General features: G+C 40.9%; 1 protein-coding gene across 1 annotated transcript in view; it reads right to left on the bottom strand.

Moving 5' to 3' along the window:
- Positions 1 to 2,639: 2,639 nt before the first annotated feature.
- KIAA2012 (KIAA2012 ortholog) overlaps positions 2,640 to 13,234 on the bottom strand; it is a 151,585-nt gene continuing 140,990 nt past the window's right edge. Inside the window, exons 19-22 of the mRNA XM_075829745.1 lie at positions 13,018 to 13,220; positions 11,450 to 11,622; positions 6,890 to 7,109; positions 2,640 to 3,559 (exon numbers count right to left, since the gene is read on the bottom strand). Of these exons, the coding sequence (XP_075685860.1) occupies positions 3,400 to 3,559; positions 6,890 to 7,109; positions 11,450 to 11,622; positions 13,018 to 13,220 (756 nt within the window). The 3' untranslated portion in view covers positions 2,640 to 3,399. The remainder of the gene's footprint in view (positions 3,560 to 6,889; positions 7,110 to 11,449; positions 11,623 to 13,017; positions 13,221 to 13,234) is intronic.

The following is a 13,234-nucleotide window of genomic DNA, read 5'->3' as shown; positions in this document are numbered from 1 at the left end:
ACCTGTGAGGAACTAGGTTTAGAGAGGTGCTGTCACCTCTGCTTACATGTCTGTTATGGTAAATCCTTGTATTACCCATGAAATTGGGCGAATCCTCACTTAGAACACTGTGTTGTGACATTCCTCTGTTATTCCTCCTGGAAATGTATGAATAAGGCTTGGTCTAGCTGGAGACTTTTTATGGTGCTCCAACTGTCTTGTGGATGGCGGCTGTGACTGGATAGTTAAAATCAATCAGTAGTGCTACAGAAAGTCTCAGTGTACCATTCCCCTTGTCAATAGGATGTGTCCCTACACAGAGTGCTACTGTCAGCAATGATTGGAAACTGTCATAGAATGTAGGGACACAGCCTTTAAAAATGAAATGATAATACCCAGTTGTCGATTTATTGATATAGTTCCAGGAGTAATAATAGAGGAATGGCACAATTTCAGAGTTCTAATAAAAGTTGCTTCAGAATTGTTATTTCATGGGGAATTTACTAAAACAGACATGTCAGGAGAGGTGACTATTGTTAAATTTAATTGTGCCTGTGACTGCGTCTTATCAGTACTGTATTATTATCTTGTATAGTCTGCAGCATGATACTACTCTGCAAGGAGCTGTGTAGAACTGTAATCTGACTACTTAATGGTCACTGTCTGGTCTGCAGCGCCATAATACTCCGCACAATGCCAGTATAGTACTGATATCTGACCACTATATGGTCACTGTATGGCGGTATTAGTGGTTTTATTGGTGCTTGTACATTGGTAGCGTACACTTGACCCTAACTGAAAAAGCGAGTGTATGTCTGTCCCTGACTGTATAGGTGTTTTTATATTTTGCTTTTATTTTATTTTTGATGATGATGTGGTTTACATATTTAAGAGAGGGGCGTGATGAATTACAACAAATTATCCCGTAGTGTGCATTGCATGCAGCTATGTTTTTTCGAATATAGGAGGTTGGTGGTATTGAATGTGGGCTGGTGTGCGGTTTGTGTGCCAGGGCTGCTTATATGTCCGAGACCGGCCCTGGACATTAGGTGTATTTCTTGAGAAAAGAATCAAAAGAACACCAGAGAGCAACATAACAAGTATGTAACAGCAATATCTAGACACAGGAGCATTATTGAAAATTGTTATGTTTTGGGTGATCTAACAGAGAAATGTAATATTTAATCATGAGACATTCCCTTATAAAGCATAAACAGTGTTGAAGCCCACATCGACCCACCACATTCAGTTTGATTACAACTGCAGAGAAAATTGTGATGGATGGGTCATTCTCTTATATTCTCTGTATTAAATTAGAATATGAATTATCGAGCAGGATGCCGGATCATGCAGATATGTAATTTCTATTCCACCCCCCCATGTCTGCTTTGTTTGCAAGAAATATATAATATCTGTATGTTCTTTCTGTAACCTTGATATGTTAGCAGTTAGCAGTCTGGCTGAATGCCCAGACATGAAGTTATCACATTCCTAATTATTTGTTTCTATCCCATTATCCACTTACATATTTGCAAATAACTCCCATACTCCTCCATTTCGAGACCAGAATGTGCAAGTGTTAAGTCTGATGCAAACATCTAATGAAAATTCTAATATTACATTTGAAATCTATTGTATGTCTGTGATTGGCTCAAGATGAAATATTATCATTGTATGCTATTGGCTGAATCTGAGTTGTTATATTGTAAATAATTGGTTTAAATTAAGCTTCTCCCTTTTATGAAAGATATTATTGTAGTTGTTTTTGGCAATAAAACTTAGAGGAGTATTTTTGAGCATACAAGCAATGTCTGTGTCTCTTACTTCTCTCCGATATATCGATACAACCTATGATTTGGATCTGGATAAATTCCCGGAGTGTGTGTCGATTGGAACACTTGTCTAAAATTTCAGTCTAACATATTTTGAGCCATGATTTCTTCAACAAAATGAGAGCAAGTCTGTGATTGGTTGCTAAGAACAACACCACTTTTGTGTCAAGTAATTTTAATATATTAATATTTCTGTTTTACAACAATTCTTCTGAAGTCAGTGGTCAAATATTTCTGTTAAGGACTGCGGCGCTTAAGCACTTTTTCAGATCTTTTTGCACTTTTTAAGGGGGCATCCTCTACGTCTAGAGGAAAGAATGTTTCTACATTGACATAGGAGGGGATTCTTTACTGTAAGAGCAGTGAGGCTATGGAACTTTCTGCCAGAAAAAGTTGTCACGGTGAATTCACTGAAAGAGGTGCCTGGATGCCTTTCTTGAGTGTAATAATATTACAAGTTATGGTTACTAGATTGCTGGAAATCTGTTTGCCATATTGGAGTCAGTAGGGAATTTTTCCCTAAGGGTATGTGCACACACACTAATTACGTCCGTAATTGACGGACGCATTTCGGCCGCAAGTCCCGGACCGAACACAGTGCAGGGAGCCGGGCTCCTTGCATCATAGTTATGTACGATGCTAGGAGTCCCTGCCTCTCTGCAGGACAACTGTCCCGTACTGTAATCATGTTTTCAGTACGGGACAGCAGTTCCACGGAGTAGCAGGGACTCCTAGCATCGTACATAAGTATGATGCTAGGAGCCCGGCTCCCTGCACTGTGGTCGGTCCGGGACTTGAGGCCGAAATACGTCCGTCAATTACGGACGTAATTAGTGTGTGTGCACATACCCTAAGATGAGGAAGATTGTTTTTTGTCTTCCTCTGGATCAACTTTGCAGAATAATAGGATGAACTGGATAAACATATATTTTTTCAGTCATACAAATAATGATTCTATGATATAAATGGTTTGTTATTTTCTTCACATTTTGATTATTGGTAATTAAACGCAGTATGTAAAGTTCAAAAGACTCCTGCAGTTCATGAGTTACCGAACAAAGCAGTAATTAAAAAAACGTGGCTTCCTGCGAGGAAGCATCTCATAGGACTGATTTAAGAGTGCATAAAGAGGGACTGTAGGTAAAAGTGACACACGGTTATGCTTAGTATAGGGGCTGAGGGGGCAGTGCATGACACAGGGATTCTCTGGTATACTTTGAATACCTTTGTCATGCTCAGCCCTCTGGTCCTGTACTAGCATAACACAGTGTAGAAGTTTTGCCCGAGTGTGTTTGTTTTTTAAAGTAGAGCAAGTTTTTCTTGTATTAGCCCTATAACCACATTTAGCTGCTACTTGTTTCAATTTTTCAGTAGGGTTCACACAATGACGTGAATTCCATTCACTCTTTGCCCAAAAAAAATGCATGGATTTTAAGAACTTTCAAATCCATATCCATGACTTACAATAGTTTATGTATTTTAGCCATTTCAATTGAATGGGGAAATCCTCATCTGGATGTGTGGATTTTCAATGCAAAAAATTTTGTCGATGTTTGGTGTAATTTACCCGCTGCATGTAAACAGAGTGTTACTCCCCTTCTACTGGAAGGGGCATTCCAAGTAGCTCCAGAAACTCAAAATAAGAGAACACCCAGGGTCTGGAAACGCCTTGGGTTTGGTCCATGCCAACAGATTCCTTCAAAAGCCCCCGATTAAACTGCAGTTGTTGCTCCAGAGCTGCTGTTTGCCTGTGAAGGTAAATGATGTATTAGGCCTCCACACAAAAACTGCATCAAATTCTTATAAAATCACAATAATTGTTCATCACTGTAGAGAATCAATTACATTATTCTTTACTCATACACAGTGGCATACATAGACATGGCATAGCAAATATAAAAATGAGTTTGCTATCATGTAATGCATGACATCATCACACTCATAACTACCTGCGGCAGGAGGTCCTGGTGACCCCATGTCATTTTCATGACAAGAATATTTTCCACATACCTGTTTGCTAACATTGCAGCATATGTGAAGACCACATTTCTGCAGGTTTTTACCACCAAATAAAATGGGGTTGAGGCCAACTTGTAATGGGACTTACTTCAGCGGCCCCATAGCAGCTGCATGGTCTGCCTGTATAGTACCTATGTTCTTGCTAATAGATGAAGGCCTGGCTGTTTAATCACAACTTTAGTGCATAGTGTTTATAAACATGATAAATAAAGGCGTCCTAGAACTATGATGAATAATTATTAGATATAGTGCGGATTATTAAGCAATTTTAATATATTGTTTTGTTACATAATGTACCTTATTTAGTCAGTTAAAGTAGGGCAATTTGCCTTATATTTATTAAAAAACACTACAATTTGTGCAAAATGTCACATACACACTTCAAAAATGTTATCAGATATATATTTTCATGTTTTTACTTTCATTTGTCAGCAATTTTTAAAAACATGTTTTAGATTTTTGAGCATATTAAAAGACTTACAAATTAAAAAAAATAAGAAATGGGTTTAAATATATTTTGTTTTCATGCATTAAGCCAGGTTTTCAGAGGTTCATAGATGTCAGAATTATAGAAAACCCCTTTTTTTTAAAACCCCCACTTCACAATGTATTATTTTGAGTATATATAGAGTATTTTGACCCCACAGATTATTTTTTTTTGCAGGAATAATTGCAAAGCAGGTGATAAAAAATAAATAAATATCGAAAATTAATTTAATAATTGAATGTGTCATATTAAAGACAGTTTTTTTTGTACACCACACATAAAACTGAAGAAACACCCCCCCCATTATTTATCACCCTGTTACTCGTGTCTTCAAAAATACCCCGATTGGGGCCCTAATGTGCTGTCCAGACACACAGCATGCCCCAAAGGAAATTAGATAGTTATGGCTTTCAGGACAGTAATTTTGTTTGACAACCTTTCAGGTCCCATTCCACACTTGTAAAGGCAATGAGTTACCAGAATTATTTAAAACCCACAAAACTATGGCCCATAAGATATTCATCTAGGTGTTTATAATTATATATATAATTATTTCTTTCCCCTCAAATAGGTTATTTGCCCTGGTGTTGAACTATGTTGCATACTCATTATTGTGTGGCTAACAAGAAGAGCAACGATGTGTACTACTAATGGAGACATACATGCCCATAACAGTGGACATAGTCCGTACTCATTACTACAGTGCTGTGAAAAAGTATTTGCCCCCTTCCCAATTACTTCTATTTTTGAATATTTGTCACACTTGAATGTTTCAGATCATCAAACTACTTTTAATATTAGACAGATATAACCCAAGTAAGCACAAAATGCTGTTTTTTAAATGATGACATAATTTATTGAAGGAAAAATGCTGTTCAGCCCTACCTGGCCCTATGTGAAAAAGTAATTTCCCCTTTAGATACTAAATTAACCAGTTAACCAAATTCAATTAACAAATGGGCTAAATTTTACTAGCCACAACCAGGCATGATTACTGCCAGATCTCTTGAATCTAAACATCACTTAAATAAAACCTTTCTGGCTATGTGAAGCCGGGTAGAAGGTCTCAAATAGCAGCACATGACACCGCGTAGCTATAGGGGTCGCAACGGTCGCAATTGCGACCGGGCCCCCAAGCCATCGCTGACCGCGCTTCCAACTGTATTTGCGAGTTCAGTGCAATGCTGCAGCCTGTGCTGTGAGCGGCTCGGCGCAGGAAGGCGCGATGTAGTGATGTCATTGCACCTGTCTGCGCCGAGTCACTCACAGCACGGATTCTCCACCCGTCGTGGGAATGGGGATAGGTAAGTAATTATGTTATTATTTTTCTATTAGGTATGTACATATTGGGGCATTATACTGGGTATGGGATGGGGGCTCATATGGGGGCATTATACTGGGTATTGGAGGGGAGGGGCTCATATGGTAGCTGCTGAGGGGGCATTATACTATATGGGGGCATTATACTTTATAGGACAGCTGAGGAGGGCATTATACTGTATGGGAGGCAATATACTGTATGGGGGCATTATACTGTATGGGACAACTATGGGGGGCATTATACTGTATGGGGGTTTATACTGTATGGGACCGCTATGGGGGGCTTTATACTGTATGTGGGCATTATACTGTATGTGGCAGCTATGGGGGCATTATACAGTATGTGGCAGCTATGGGGGGCATTATACAGTATGGGACAGCTATGGAGGGCATTATACTGCATGGGGGGTTTATACTGTATGGGACAGCTATGGGGGGCATTATACTGTCCCTGGATAGTCTAGCACCACTGACCATGCCTCGTTCCAAGTCGCTAAGATCACTTGTTTTGCCTATTCTAATGTGGATTCATACTGAAGCTACTGAAATCCACGTAAAACTTGCTCGCTTGATTTTATGCTGCATTCCGGGGTCATGTGTCTAATTTCCATACAGGGAATCTCCAATCGTGAAAGAGTTGGTGTCTCTAATAAAGTGGCCATTCAGTATTTTAGCGATAAGAATGCTTTAACTTCACAGTATGTTTTAGGGGGACACCTGATTATGTGAGGGGACACTGAAACAATGGCCTAGATTTACTAAGACTGACGTTTCATACGCCAGCCTTAGACTAAAGCCCACTTGAATAAGATGTGACAAATTTATTAAGAGGTGCACGTCTCTTAATAAATTTGTCCCAGCTTGGGCTGTCTGTGGGCCATAGGGTGTCCGTGGGCCACAAAGTGAAATGGCATAGATTTCAGCTAGAATTTATACCAGTTTCTGGCGTAAATAATAGTAAATTTGTCGGGCCACAGTTGGTCTTAGAACAGGAGCTGTTATTGCCAGCTTGTTCACAGAGCATGAGCACTCATTGAAATGCCACTCCCCGCTCTGAAGCAAAGACACCAAAAGACGTCACTGCAGAATGGGAACCTGCAACGACCCGCTGTCCAAAGGGTTAAGTATTTTACATTTTTTTAATGAAAAGCAAAAATATGTTAAGCAGACACCTATATTTATACATGCGTATTTGCATTCACAGGACCGGAAAGGCGGCTGGATAATTTTCCCGCCATGTTTATGCACTTACTTGGCTAACAGCTGAGCTTGTCTATGTGCTTCTTCCATAAGAGCCCTAACTTCTTCCTCTGCCTTTAGTCTTCTCTCCTCTTCTTCTCTCCTGGCCTGTTCCTCTCGTTCCCGTTTCTTTCTATGGTATTCCTCTCTCTCCTCAGTTGCCATCTCTAGAAGTCGCATGCGTTCCTCCGCGTCTAAATGTTCCTGTTCTTTCTGCCTCTGACGCTCCAACTCTTGCAAAATTGAAATGCAATGTTAGAAGCTTTGGATGTCACGGTTTACAGTTTTTTTCACTACTGTTAGCTCTGGGAGGCTGTTACACTTGATTACTTCTACCCTGCAATGGCTGCACATGCCTTTTTTAGTTTGGCGTAGCTGTATGAGGCCCTGTTTTGGATAGTTGTACTTTTTAAATGTAGATGTACCACAGAATGTCACTTTAAGAATAATTTTTAGTTCTTTTTTTTTTACCACGCAAACTGGTCTTTATAAATGATGTAATAAATGTATTGCACATATTGTTATTAGGATATCTAATATGTCTATATTATTTGGTATCTATCTTTTACAATCAAATGTGTCTAACCTGCTTTTTCTGGGTTATCTTCTTCTGTTCTTTTCTCCATGCATGCTGAGTGGATGAGCTTTTTCATGTGTGATGTGATAAACAGAGAGGCAGCAGCTGCGTCCCCCCCTCCTCCCTGACTACTATTTACGTTATTACTATAGATACATTTTTTGGAGAATGGGTATCTGAATATCTACAGAGAGCCTGCACGTAGGGAAACGAGAACTGCAGGCTGCTTGGAAAGTGAGGAAGATGCCACTTCGATTTTCACACAAAGTTTAATCCGTTCACATGTACATAAAATGATTTATGCTAAAGAAATTTATATACACCGTATTCCAAATTATTATGCACATTGGATTTAAGTGTCATAAACATTTAATTATTAGTTTTTCAATTAAACTCATGGATAGTATTGTGTCTTAGGGCTCTTTGGATCATTGTAATGAATCTCAGACACCTGTGATAATTAGTTTGCCAGGTGTGCCCAATCAAAGGAAAACTACTTAAGAAGGACGTTCCACATTATTAAGCAGGCCACAGGTTTCAAGCAATATGGGAAAGAAAAAGGATCTCTCTGCTGCCAAAAAGCATGAAATAGTGCAATACCTTGGACAAGGTATGAAAACATTGGATATTTCAAGAAAACTTAGGCGTGATCATCGTACTGTGAAAAGATTTGTGGCTTATTCAGAGCACAGATGGGTTCGTTCAGATAAAGGCATAATGAGGAAGGTTTCTGCCAGACAAATTAATAAGATTAGGAGAGCAGCTGATAAAATGCCATTGCAAAGCAGCAAACAGGTATTTGAAGCCGCTGGTGCCTCTGGAGTCCCGCGAACCCCAAGGTGTAGGATCCTCCAGAGGTTTGCAAGTGTGCATAAAGCTATTATTCGGCCACCCCTAAACAATGCTCACAAGCAGAAACGGGTGCAGTGGGCTCAGAAATACATTAAGACTAATTTTCAAACCGTGTTGTTTACTGATGAGTGCTGTGCAACCCTGGATGGTCCAGATGGATGGAGTAGTGGATGGTTGGTGAATGGCCACCATGTCCCAACAAGGTTGCGACATCAGCAAGGAGGTGGCGTAGTCATGTTTTGGGCTGGAATCATGGGGAGAGAGCTGGTAGGCCCCTTTAGGGTCCCTAATGGTGTGAAAATGACCTCTGCAAAGTACGTAGAGTTTATGACTGACCAATTTCTTCCGTGGTACAAAAAGAAGAACCGTGCCTTCCGTAGCAAAATTATCTTCATGCATGACAATGCACCATCTCATGCTGCAAAGAATACCTCTGTGTCATTGGCTGATATGGGCATAAAAGGAGAGAAACTCATGGTGTGGCCCCCATGTTCCCCTGACCTCAACCCTATTGAGAACCTTTGGAGCATCCTCAAGCAAAATATCTATTGGGGTGGGAGGCAGTTCACATCAAAACAGAAGCTCTGGGAGGCTATTCTGACATCCTGCAAAGATATTCAAGCAGAAACTGTCCAAATACTCACAAATTCAATGGATGCAAGAATTGTGAAGGTGATATCAAAGAAGGGGTCCTATGTTAACATGTAACTTGGCCTGCTAAGTTTTTTTTGATTGAAAGAGCTTTTGATTTCTGTAAATATGACCTCCTGATGCTGCAAATTCAACAAATTACCATTTTAGTTCTCTTTACAACCTTTAAAATGTTTTGATCTCTGTTGTGCATAATAATTTGAAACAGTGCATTTTTTACTTCTAAAAAAAAATCTGTTATCATTAGGAGGAAGTAAAAAACTCAAAATGCACTGTTCTTTTTGTACCACGGAAGAAAGTGGTCAGTCATAAACTCTAGGTACTTTGCAGAAGTCATTTTCACACAGTCAGGGACCCTAAAGGGGCCTACCAGCTCTCTCCCCATGATTCCAGCCCAAAACATGACTCCGCCACTTCCTTGCTGACATCGCAGCCTTGTTGGGACATCCACTACTCCATCCATCTGGATCACACAGGATAGGGGATACATGTGTGATAGCTGGCAGCGATAGGGAGAACGGGGGACCGAAAGTCCCCTGAAGTTCTCCATGAGAATCCTCGGACTTCCGGGGTCTGTGTCTGCAGCTCCGTAGAAATGAATGGAGCGCCGGTCGCGCTTGTGCGCATGTGTGACCAGCGCTCCTTTCATTTTTATTGAGCTGCGCAGACTCTGGAAGTCAGAGGTTAGTCATGGAGAACTTCGGGGGACTTTCGGTCCCCCGTTCTCCTTATCAGTGCCAGCGATCACACATGTATCCCCTATCCTGTGGATAGGGGATACATGTCTTTTGTAGGACAAACTATAGGTCGGATTTTTTTGGGGGGTTGGGGCTGCATGGCGTTACCTACAGGGAGGGCTGTATGGCGTTACCTACAGGGGGGGCTGTATAGCGTTACCTACAGGGGGGTGCTGTATAGTGTTACCTACAGGGGGGGCTGTATGGCGTTATCTACAGGGGGGGCTGTATGGCGTTATCTACAGGGGGGGCTGTATGGCGTTATCTACAGGGGGGTTGTATGGCGTTATCTACAGGGGGGGCTGTATGGCGTTATCTACAGGGTGGGCTGTATGGCGTTATCTACAGGGGGGCTGTAAAAAAGGCACTATCTACAAGGGGGGGTTGTGTGACACCCAGGGGAGGGGGGGCCCCAGTCAAAAGTTTGCTATGGGGCCCAGTCTTTCCTAGTTACACCCCTGCTGGGGCCCATGCACTAAACTACACGAGCCCCTGTTACTAGAGTAAAATCTCTATATACTTACCCTCCCAGCTCCTGAGTCGAACCCTCTTTGGCATCACTGGGTCCAGCAACATTCAGCATCAGGACGTTGTATGTGTGACGCGCATAACGTTATGACACTGAATGGCGTCAGGACCCAGTGCTCTGCCCAGAGATGAGGAGGACCTGACTCAGGAGTAGAGAGGGTAAGTATATGAATGCTTCTGCTGAGCCCTGTATATAAGGATTTAATGTGTCCTATGTCTCAGGCTTAGACATAGGGCTCCAGCAGACAGTATGTGTGATACTGTCTGCTGGGGCCCTGTTTCTGAACCTATCATGTATGATACTGTCTGATGCTAAGCCTCTCGTGTTATGCGGTCTGCTGGTTCCCTGTATCTATGCATATCATATGTGGTAATGTCCGCTGAGCCATGTATTTATCCTATCATATACAGTATCATAATGTCTGCTGAGCTGCTGTATCTAAGCCTATCATGTGTGGTACGGTCTGTTGGGGTCCTGTAGCTAAGCCCATCTTGTGTGATAAACGTCTGCTGGGGCCCTGTATCGTGTTTGTTTAATTAATAAATCAAATAGACAGCATGGGGTCACCCCAACAAATCTCAGCTAGTGCCTTGCCAGGCAACCTGGTGGCTGTTTTTTTCTCTTAAACAAGTTGATCCTATGCTGTTGGTCCTCCTGTTGTAGTGGAAATCAGTCCGGGTTGTGTAGCGCTCAACATGTATAAGTAATTGGGGGCAGCACACGCTGTTCATTTGCTTATTTATTTACTGGTTTATTCTTTAACAGATCACAGTGAATGGTAAATGTTTTATGGTACTCATATTTTTTTTTTCTTTGCTTATGCTGTACCGTAGAATTCTCACAACATTGGTGATTTTTGTGAAGTGCAGGGGGTCCAAACATTATCTTTTGCCCTGGGCCCAAAAAAGGCTACGGATGGCCCTGATCAAGCTTTGGGCACTGATCATGTCAGACATTTGCTCTACAATGTGATGAAAGGGGAGTCGCCCCCTTCTTTGTGTTTATTCCTTTGTGTGCTGCGATCAGTTTTGCAAGGGGGTAAATGAGAGATCAGAGGTCTCTGATCGTCACTGTTAGAGCCGTAGTGTGGCTGTGCCAGTAAAAAACTGTAGCTGTCCCAGTAAAAAATTACAAAACCGCTGGGCACAGTGAGAGAACTCACTCACTTCATCACGGTGTGCTAAGCATCAGTCCACACTTACAGTCTATACTACATTCTCATCTTACCTATTCTTTCTAACTCCTCTTGCTGTTTCCTTTGCTGAATTTCTTGCATCTTGCGGCGGTGTTCGTCTTGCTGTTGTCTTGCTCTTTCCAGTGCTTGCTGTTCCAGCTGCATTTTGCGAGCCCTCTCTTGCTCCTGGCGCTTCTTTTCTTCTTCGTCTTGTTGCTTTCGCTGACTGTAGGAACAACAACGTAGTAATTATTGGCTATCATTGCTAATACATAGCAAGTTCGCTGCACAGTACTGTAGCGCTATATATTTATATGCATTTATGAATATGTTTTTGAAAAAAACCCCCACAAAGTTTGGCATTCTTTATTGCGTGTTAAATTTACACTGTTTAATGTGTGTTATAAATAATATCATAACGTTATTCTGCGGGTCGTTACGATTACGGCGATACCAAATTTATATAGATTTTTTTTTTACTACTTTTGCACAATAAAAACATTCTTTTTGTTTTAAAATATTTGTTTTTTTGTGTAGCTGTATTCGAAGAGCCATAACTTTTTTATTTTTCCATAGCTGTATGAGGGTTTATTTTTTGCGGGACCATTTGAAATGTTTATTAGTACCATTTTGGGGTACATATGACATTTTGATCGCTTTTAATTGCATTTTTTGGAAGGCAGGATAAACAGGAAACAGCAATTCTTGCATTGTTTTTTATTAGAATTTTTTCGGCATTCACCATGTGGGTTAAATAACAGAGTAGTTTTATAATTTGGGTCATTACAAACACTGCAATACCAATTATGTGTAGCTTTTGTACAAAATTTTTCATTTTGTTTTCAAAATAAAGCATTTTGTAAGGGGAAAAGAGGGTTTTTCATGTTTTTTTACGTGGGATTTTTCATTTATTTATTAGTAGGTTTATTAAAGCATTGTTGACTTTTTTTGTAGTCCCACTATGGGACTTTACTATGCAATCATTTTACTGCTTTTAAAATACACTGCAATGCTTCTGTTTTGAGCGTATTATGCCTTACAATTTAAACCTCAGGCATACATTGAAGGCAAACCAGGGACCCTTTATTAGGCCCCCAGCTGCCATAGAAACCTTCGGCACCCTGTAATCGCGTTGTGGTGGTGCCGATGGGGTGACAGAGTGAGCCCCTTTCCTCTGAAACCTCTTAGATGACGTGGTCGCTATTGACCGCAGCATCTAAGAGGTTAGACTAACAAGATCGAAGGAAACTTCAATCCCACCTATCCGGTGGATAGGTCATCAGTTTTCATAAAGTGGACAACCTCTTTAAGGGCCTAAACTCTGAGGCTTTTTCATTATTTTAAGGACTATAAGTTTACAGTGGGACGGCACATTGTTAAGTTCCAAGAAAAGATGCTTCAGCATTTCATGGGGAATACTATCTATTAAAGCAGACATGTCAGGAGAGCAGATACATTCAATGTACAATGTTATACAACCCTTCACGGTACTGTAGTTACCAGTGATGAAGCCATGCACCATTGCATTACCATAAAAACATGTAAAGTCATAGGTACTGTAGGTAGGGAAGTTGCATGGTTCTGCACCAACTCGAGGATATTATTGCAGTATTGTACTGACCGCATTTCCTCTGCCCTTCTCAGTTGCTCTTGTTCAAGCTCTTCCTTCATTTTGTCCAGTCTCTCCTGTTGTTCCTTTTCTAGCCGTAACTGCTCCTCTCGCTCTCTTCTTTTCCTTTCTACCTCAAGTCTTCTCTTCTCTGCTTTCTCTGAGAGCTCACGGGCTCTTGATGACCTCCTCTGACGGACAGAACTGCTAGTGACCTAACATTTAGGAA

This window comes from Rhinoderma darwinii, chromosome 6, assembly GCF_050947455.1.
Source record: "Rhinoderma darwinii isolate aRhiDar2 chromosome 6, aRhiDar2.hap1, whole genome shotgun sequence".
Classification (NCBI taxonomy): domain Eukaryota; kingdom Metazoa; phylum Chordata; class Amphibia; order Anura; family Rhinodermatidae; genus Rhinoderma; species Rhinoderma darwinii.
This window is presented reverse-complemented; position numbering and strand designations above follow the sequence as displayed.